Source organism: Solanum lycopersicum, chromosome 11 (genome assembly GCF_036512215.1).
Source record: "Solanum lycopersicum chromosome 11, SLM_r2.1".
In the NCBI taxonomy this organism is placed as follows: Eukaryota; Viridiplantae; Streptophyta; class Magnoliopsida; order Solanales; family Solanaceae; genus Solanum; species Solanum lycopersicum.
This window is the reverse complement of record NC_090810.1, coordinates 6,469,369-6,479,180: the sequence shown is the minus strand read 5'-3', so window position 1 is coordinate 6,479,180 and position 9,812 is coordinate 6,469,369. Positions and strand designations below refer to the sequence as shown.

The following is a 9,812-nucleotide window of genomic DNA, read 5'->3' as shown; positions in this document are numbered from 1 at the left end:
CAAGTATTAAGAAACATATATTTTTAATGGACGACATATAAAATAGAAACAAAGCAAAAGACTATTATTTTTCTTACAGATTCATTTAACATATCTACAAAATAACCACCAAACATTTTTTTTTTAAAATGAAAAACTTTTCTTAAAAAATTGGGTAGTATAATGACTTAAACTATGCAATATAATTAAGTAGCTCAATACATTGTCTCAAATCATTCCATCATGAAGTAAAATTCAATTGAATCATGCCATTGTTAGTCAAAGTCTAATGAAAAAACAAACCATATAATTAAAATAAAATATTTTCCCATCATTTTTTTTATTGCACTTTGAGTACACAATAAATGATACAGCATATGACACACTTCTATAAAAGAATATATATATCTTTAAACAAGAATTTTCTAGGAACTCACATGGGAGAGTCCAGAAAATATGATTTCTCTCTCTGTATGTATTGTCCCTATTTTTCTTTTCTCCCTAATAATAGTGTAATAAATGCAAATAAAATTAGTTTATGTAAGTGATGTTGTTCAAGAAAAAAAAATTAACTTGACAACATCACATGTAAAAATAAAAAATAAAAAAAAACTTTTTTTTTGTTTCAAAGAATAATTAAATAATTGGAATTGAGATGTTGATGATTAGCAAAAACTCCATAAAGGTATATCTGCTGATGATTCTTCATAATAAACCTCCTCCATTGAAGGTGGATCAAAGAAAATTGTACCATGTAACATGTCATTGTACTTTGGTGAATCAAAGTTGTACCATTGTTCAATCATTGACATCTCTTGATCAAATGTATTGATATTTGATAATAAACAACCATCATTTATATCCTCAGAAGAAGAAGTAGAAGATTGTGGTGGAGATGAAATAGTAGGGTTAGTACTGTTATTATTATCTGACAGTACTAACCCTACATTTTGTTGTTCAGGAGTGGCCGCGGCAGCCGCGGCTACTCTCTGAATGGCTTTAGGAGAGAGAGTTGTACAAGTGTGATGATCAATGTGATGATAGAAAGTAGAGTTGAAAGGGAAGTTGAGATTTGAGGAAGCAGAGGGGCCTTTTAGGCATAAAAGTGCAGCATCATAGGCTCTAGCTGCAGCTTCAGGGGTAGAATAGGAACCTAACCAGATTCTTGTTTTTTGATTGGGTGCTCTTATTTCTGATACCCATGATCCCCAGCTTCTCATTCTAACTCCTTTGTACTTGTTCTTCTTTGTCTTCATGTTATTGTTATTGCTTGTTGCTATTGATGATATTGACATTGATAGACTTTTTTGCTCTGTCTTCACCATTGCTTGAATCTTGAAAAAAATTGTGTTAGTTGTACTGTTTGCTTATTTTTCTTTCTTTTTTTTGTGTGTGTTTATGTTTTAGAGATGGATATTGATGAAGTGATGTTGAAGTTAGAGGAAGGGATGATTATTTATAGATGGTATGGGCTAATTTGAGTTGGGGGTGGGGGTAGGGTGATTTATGGGGGGGGGGGGGGGTGAGCATTGAAGTGAGGAGATCATTTTAGTGAAGAGAGTATAATGTCTACATGTAAACATCAGAGTGGAGGACAGACATTTTCCAGTACTTTAAAGCCAATGTAGAACTTGGATAAATGTCCTTTTACTATCCATCCAAATGACAATTTTGTCCTTAGCTTAACAAAAAAAAAGAAATTCTTCCATCTTGATTTTATATGATATAATTTTATTTAAGAAGGAAGTAAAAAGTTAAAAGATTAATTATGCATATTATATTGGAAAAATGATAGAAAACTCACCTTTAAATTTTTTTTATTACCATTATCCTCTATTAGTTTTACAAATTTTTAAAATTCCTCATTTTCGCGCATCAGATTAATGTATTAGCGCATCAGATTAATGTATTAGGACATCAGATTAATGTATCTCGTGCATCGGATTAGTTTATCTCGTGCAATAAATTATGCATCATATTAGATTATATATAAAATATATATCAAATTAGTGCATCATGTATAAAATCTAATGTATCTTACGCATCGTATCAAAGCTTATATTTTTGTATCAATTTGAGGAATTTCTATAATTAGAAACTTATAAAAGACAAATGATAATTTTGTGTCAAAAATATGTGATTTCTGTTATTTGCTCTGTTATATTCATGTTGTGGTTTCACTGGGTGAAAAATTAAAATTAAAAAATTGTTAAATTTGAATTATTTTTTTTTAAATAGATGAAAAATAGAATTGAAATGATGAGAGTAAAAATAATCTTGGACTACTATTTTTTTGCATTTTAGAAACCAAATCGTTATATGTGTATGTAACATGTAATATTCAAAATATTTTTTTCCTTCGAACGATAAAGACTATGTCAAAACTATCATGTGCTCCTGTCTCATTTATACCTTTTTTTTTTCTTTCTAGAGAATATTTAATGCTTAAAATGATAAAATTTTACCCTTTTAAGACTTTTTAGAGCTTCTTGACAGCTTGGAAAAAATAATTGCAGTCAAATACTAACAAATTAAACCAGGAAGAGAAAAGTTTCATAGATTTCATGAGGTATATAAATATATTTAATTTAATTTTATTTAATATTTATGTTATTCAATTTGAAATATACAATATAAATATAGTTTTAAATTTAATTAAAATTAAATAAGTATGCATTGCCTAATACAAATTATCAAGCAGAATACATTTTCTTCAATTTAATACAAATTTAAATGTCTATCTACAAACATTCATAATTAGAGAACACAAATAATAGTCGAGATCAAATTAAATAAGGCATAATACAGAATATGACTCTGAACCCAACTTCAAATAGACAACTATGCTCTTTAATTTTGAGTAGCACAAGTATACACTTAAACTTGTATAAAATTGAACAAGTATAGACAGACTTGTCCTATATGGCATAACACATAAAACGTCACGTATGACACCAAATTCTCATCTAGGATGCCACGTAGAACAAATAAATTTATTTGCTCAATTATATACAAATTTAAGTGTTATCTAGCTTCTATACATCCAAAATTAAAAATTATAATTACTTCTTAACATTAAATTAAAAATTATATTTATATATTATACCATTAAATAACACGTTAATATATTATGGTACTAATTTTCTAGAGTATAAGGTAAAAGGAAAAATGGGGCAGTCTGGATACCAGCAAGGATCCTAAAAAGTACGTAAGTACATACGCGCTGATATCTTTTCTGCATTACTTGACTTGAGCCACAAGTTATCTCAACAAAGTAATTTTTGATTTGTACAAAATTATTTTATAAACTTCTTATAAATTAAAATAAAATAAGAAGAAGTAGTATGAAGATACTCGTTTTGTTCACAAATAATGATTTAGTTTAATTTTTTTACACTGAGTTTAAGAGATTAAAGAAGATTTTTGAATCTCGTGGTCTTAAATTAAAATTATGTCAAATGTATAAAATATACTTTAATCTTGTGACTTTAAACATGTTACGTGAAATATTAAAATTAAAATATTACAAAAAGAAAGACCTTATCTTTTTTAAAACAGACTAAAATTAGAAGAAGATCGTTTTTTTTTTCAAACGGAGGAAGTAATATCTTTTTAGTAGTGTTGTTTATTTTCTTATTCTTAATCTAATGTGTATGATTTTATTTTATTTTTCATTTTAATTTATATTTATTTAAGACGGTCGTGTACCTTTTCTTTTTATTGAGGGTTTGCATATATTTTATTTTTAATATTTAGATTTTATTTGTGAGTATATTGTTGTTTGTTTTTAGATCGTACGAATACACAATTTACAAAAGGAAATAAGTATTATTTCTTTTATTTTAATTTATTTGATCTATTTTTTTTATTTACTTCAATAGAATGATCATTTCCTTTTTAAACAAAATTTTTATTAATACACAAAATTCAAGATTTTTTAAAAAAAAAATTGTGTTAAGTCAAGATAAACCAAATAAATTAAATCGAAATGAGTATAATTATGGAAAAAATGTGGAGAATAGCAAGTAGTCAAATCATATTAAATGTTATAACTATCGTTTTAGAAAAAAATTCTAATTCGTAGCTACAATTTTGCCCAATCATGTCATACCCTCGATTTATATAAATTCAGAATTTGTATAATTTGGTTCCTGATTATATAAATTAAAAATTTTATATATGTTTATCCTATATATTGGCATACAAACAGAGTGTTGAAAAATCTCTAAATATACAAATACATAATTTATATATATTTATCTTATCTGTATATTCGCAAGCGAAATATACGAACTTGTACAGATATAAAACAACAACCTTAAACAATTCAATACTATAATTATGAAATACAATTATCAAAACTATAACTATAGAGCTCTGTTATGTCTATTATATACGTTTGTGATTTCTGAAATTTTCTCTTTAATTATTTCATCACATTAATACTATTATATTATTTTGTTAAAATGATATCACCAAAATGATGAGGATAATATTGCATTACACTAAAGCTGACTACAAACTGATTTGATACCTTCATGACTTATCAACAATATTTAGTCTGTTTGTCTATTTCTTCAACAATCTTTTCATTCTTCAAAATATTCTCTATTTCTTCCTAAACTTAACTATTTGATAAATTAACATCTCCTTTTTTTTATTACAAAAACATACCGATCGAAATTTCACAAGTGAAAGGTCTGAACAATATAGAGGTTATTAGATTCTTAATTACGAAATTAGAAAGCATATCTCAACATTTTTAGAATATTACCTAGACATTTAAAAACTATAAATTCTGATCCTTGTTTATACTTTGCTAATTCAACAAATTAAAAAGAAATATTAGAGTAGTAAATGAATAAGAAGTGGGCAAAAATGTAATTGTGAAAGAACATTACTATTATTATTATTATTATTATAAAAATGACATGTCTTAATGAAGAAAGGTCGTCATCATCATATCTTGCATCTAAATATTCTATGTGTTGAAAAAATAATTAAGTGCTAAAGAGAGAGAAATTAACATAGGATTCTGTCATTAGCAGCTTCCTGGATTCTGCAGCAACAAAGTGTACTCTCAAAGAGAAGAAGGGCTGGCCATAGGAATATATAAATATTTAATATGCTACTACTAGCATTAGCATACACACAAAATTTCTACCATCTAATTTGAACTGACACAAAATTTAAAAAATAAAAAAAATATATATATTCAAAATTCATAATATAAAAATAAGTCATATATATGTTAAAAATGAATTGTGTCTAAATTATTTTTAAAAAATTGTGTTATTCTTTTTAAGACTGACCTGAGTAAGTGTAACCCTTCTTAAAATAATAAAGAGAGGTTTGTTATAAGTTTTTCAAGCAAATTATTAAAAAATTAAGGTGTTATGGGTGCAATTATCTCATACTAACTTTTTTTTTTTAATTCTATGAATAATAATAATAATAATTATGAAACAAGCAAGAAGGTAGTAATAAGAATTAGGGGGAAATTAAATGTAAAGACGCGCAATAGAACAGTAAATAAAGATATAAGATGTATATGATAATAATAATAATAGATTTTATTTGTTGTAAGGGAAAACAGCTGTTTCTTTTCTGTCCTTTTTAAAACGCGTTTCTATTTTTTCTTATTTATTGTATCTATCAATATCACTCCACATAATAACATATTCTCTCTCACCCTCATGACCTAGTCGCGTGATGTGGGACTTGTCTAGTGCGATTTACGTTTTATTGTATGAATTGTGAGTTATTGTTGGAATAGAGTCTTTGTTACGTGGATAGATGTCATAATATGTCCGGCTATGTGCACGATACAGAAATGTATCTAGGATTTTAAGATAATGAGTGTACGATTACGAAAAAGTAGATTAAGATATAAATTTTGAACGATTTGACATTTTTATTACTGAAAATTTTAAAATTATTTTTATCTATCCAAACTACTCGGAGAGATGTTAATCAATTTTAGAAAAAAAAAACAAGATAAAAAAAAATTATATATATTTCTAACCTCATTTAGAGAGGTGCAGTAACCAATCATCATCGCATGCCATTATATGATATATACTTCAAGTGTGGATTCATACATTTATATTTAGATGATTTTTGAAAAATATAACACTATTATATATGATCTTGGGAGGAAAGCATGGATTCATGTGAATCCAGTGTAGACCCTCTCCTACGGTGATCGATCCAGAATTTTCATTAAGAAGTTTGAAAAAAAAAAGTAATGCTTAAGATTTGAGATTTGATCCCTTCAGCCACTAAGTCAACCTCTATCTTATATTCACGAGGTTTAAAATCAATATATAAATATAAAAATTCTTAAAACTATTTTAAATATACGATGAATTTTTTTACCGAAAAAAGTTTGAATGAACCCCACAGCTGACTCTAGGTCCGCCTCTGCTCTCCTGGATATGCACAATAAGCAGGTCATCATAAAGTGCTTATCTAAACGATAAAGATTATGAATTTTTCTAAAATTTTCAAAATAATAGTAAATGATTAAGTAAAAATAAACGAAGGCGCAAGAAGTACTCGTAAAATATTGCAACGGTTTCATGGGCTAAAATCCTAAAGTCCAAACACTTCTTAAGTATGCGTCATTTTAACTTAATCATTTTTTCTATCCATGACATGCACAAGAATGCAATATGATAAAATAATAATAATAATAATAATACATATAAGCATGGCTTTAATAATTTCTGAATGTATTTTGACACTATAATTTTCTCCTAATTCGATTTTTAACATTTATTTTTAGGAAAAAAGAATAAATATAGTTTTAAACTATTATAAATGGTATGATTTATCATATTTTTAGGATATTGATGTCTCTGCCGCCTAAAAACTAGAGTATATGTACCCTTCACTCTAACGGAAGACTAAATATGGACATATGGTGCAATTTTATCCGTCAATAAATGTCGAATGGGTGGATAAGATTATGACACGTGTATGTCCATTAGTATAACAAATATATATGCTCTAGTTTTTGGACGTCAAGGGCATTAATGTCCCAAAAATAGGACGGAAAATATTTACATGCCATTTGCGATAATTCAGACATATATTTATCATTTTTTCCTTTATTCTATGAATAAGAGTAATTTATTTATAATTTTTTCTTTTGATTGGAGAATATATATGGTGTTTATATGAAAAGAAATTCAGTATTAAAGTCTAAGTATGTTCCTACTTATTAAAGATTCACTAAAGCCTATAAATTATTTATATATATATATATATATACTTACTTTCATTTGGAAAAACAAATGATGTTTAAATATGAAAAGTTTTGTAAAAATTAAACATTAATGCGTCATTCTTGTAAAGCTTAGAACTACATAACATGTCTCCCAACACAAAAGGATTATTCACCCTTTAAATGGTGATTAAATTTATAGACGTGATTCAAGAATATACAGATTGAGATAATCAAATTAATAGGATTGTTAATATTAATATGACATTGTTGTTGATAGTTCAGAAGTATTTATTTTGATAAAAGTATTTTATTTTTTAAAAAAAGGTATTAGGTTTCTGCAAACTAGTAGAGCTGCTTATAAATATAAGCAGAAACATTTTTTCTGCTATAAAAAAGTTAAAAAATTATGCTTCTTAAAAAAAGCAAAAACAAAAAATTATTTTTTTACAAAACTAAAAAATTCTTAAAATCTATACATATTTATAAACATATCACCTATTAATTAATTAGTATATTTCAAAAGTTTGATTAAAGAATTTTATATTTTATTCTCATATAATAAATTATTGTATTTTATTTCGCGTTTATGTATTATTATTTTATTTATTATAGTGCATATGGTTTTTCACAATAAGAAAAAAGATAACAATAACATTTTTGTAAACTTAGAAAAAAAATATATTAAAGATTTAGCTTTTAAAAAAGGTATAATATTGATTGAAAATTTGAATATGTGCATTTTAATTTAATAAAAATAAAAATTAAATTATGTTTCTTGTAATAGATATCAAAAACAATTTCTGACTATAAAATAATCTTAATACTACAAAACTTTGATATTTGTCCTTTTTCTGTAATTTGAATCTCAAAAATGCTTTTGACAAATATTTATCAAACACAATTTCCTTATAAAAAATGCTTAATTAATTATCCAAACATAAATTATTTTTAAAAAAATATATATTTTAAAACATATTTTCAAAAATAAACTATTTTTAACAGCAATAGAATACCAATGTGGCTAATTGATAGTCTCACCATAGAGAGCTTGAAAAAAATTATATTTCAAAACTATGGAACTTACCAGCAATGTTTTATTTAATTAAAAAGTGTCAAAATATAAAAACAAAATTTAAGTAAAGATACACTACAAACTAAATCTTGTTAATTAAGTTTGGAAGCTCAAAATATATGGAACAAAGAAAGTAGTTAGGTAAATTATTAATCCTACACTCTTAAAGAGTTGTTTGAATGGAAATTAATTATTCCAAAATAATAAGATAAATACTTTCAAGAATATCTAATACCTTTCGTTAGACACAAAATAATACATTTTTATATTTTATTTTTAAAATTAATTATTATATATCGTGATCGATTTATATATTATTTATATTCTCAAAGTAGTTGTAATTTTTTTAGAGAATCAATTAATGTGATTTGAAAAAAGGAGTCTGCCGGCACATGACTCTCTTTGACATTTTAACATTTTTAGGACCTTTTTCCATGTGGCCCATACTTTGATATTTTTATGATTTCACATTACACACAGGGGCGTAGCTACGTACTTTTTTGGATAAAAGAATTTGGAAAATTATATTATATAAAATAGTTAAATAATATATTTTAGATATCTTTAATATAACATCGTATTGTAGATTAGTGATTTAAGATGTCTTGAAAGAGTTAAACTTTTATGAGTTTGTGAGTTTAAATCTCCCTAACAATAATTTTAAACCTCTTTTTTATTCAAAATATTTTCATGTATATTACGTTTAATTTTTCAAAAACTTTCATGTATATAACGTGGTAAATTTTTTAAAATTTCTATGGCACCTTTCATCTTTTTCCTCTTTTTGTTCAATTTTTTCATGAATTTATATAAAAAAATTTTTTGTATATTACGTTGTTTAATTTTAAAAATTTGTAGTGCACTCATTCAGCCAAAAAAAAAATGTATTCGTGTATAATTTCTAGACACTCTTCGTGAAATTTCAGACTACGCCACTAATTACACATTTTTTTTTGTGTGCGTTTAATAACAATCGTTCACTGTCGATTTAATATAAAACTTAACAAGTATAAATATATAGATAACAAATATTATTAAATATATCAAAATAATTGAATTATTGAGACATTTTTCCATAACTTAAATTAACTTAATTATTTAGTTTTCAAAGCTATTTTTAAAATATTTTTTCATTTTTATCCTTCTTTTTTATATGATGAGTTCAAAATTTTTTAATTACTTTGAGTTATTTTAAAGATCAATTTAATAGTAACTAATAAGAGTAAAAAAGATAGTCTCTAATTTATATCTTAATTTTTATTTGTTAAAAAATATGAAATATTTCAATTAATTTAAAATGAAAAATTATACTAGACGAATAAAAAATGGAGGAAGAAAATATCATTTCTTTTTCTTCTCTAATTAATACCGTAGCACACTCTAATTTTTTTTCATTTCATTTTTTTGTAAAGTGCTCTGTTTTCATTTTTCCTTTTCATTTCACATGATTTCCCTTTTGTCATTCTTCTATTATAAGTAATTTTATTTTGTTTAAAACTATAGATTTCACTTTTCAGATGCATTTTTTTT

The 9,812-nt window shown here is 25.2% G+C and overlaps 1 protein-coding gene across 1 annotated transcript; it reads right to left on the bottom strand.

The window, feature by feature from the left end:
• Nucleotides 1-289: 289 nt before the first annotated feature.
• LOC101253047 (ethylene-responsive transcription factor ERF014) lies at nucleotides 290-1,426 on the bottom strand. The gene has a single exon (XM_010314475.4). The coding sequence runs from the start codon at nucleotides 1,302-1,304 to the stop codon at nucleotides 645-647; it is 660 nt and encodes a 219-aa protein (XP_010312777.1). The 5' UTR covers nucleotides 1,305-1,426; the 3' UTR covers nucleotides 290-644.
• Between the last annotated feature and the right edge of the window lie 8,386 nt (nucleotides 1,427-9,812).

What these genes read in the sequence shown, in the direction of transcription:
- LOC101253047 (XM_010314475.4), bottom strand. Translation starts at nt 1,304, where the DNA reads ATGGTGAAGACAGAGCAAAAAAGTCTATCAATGTCAATATCATCAATA.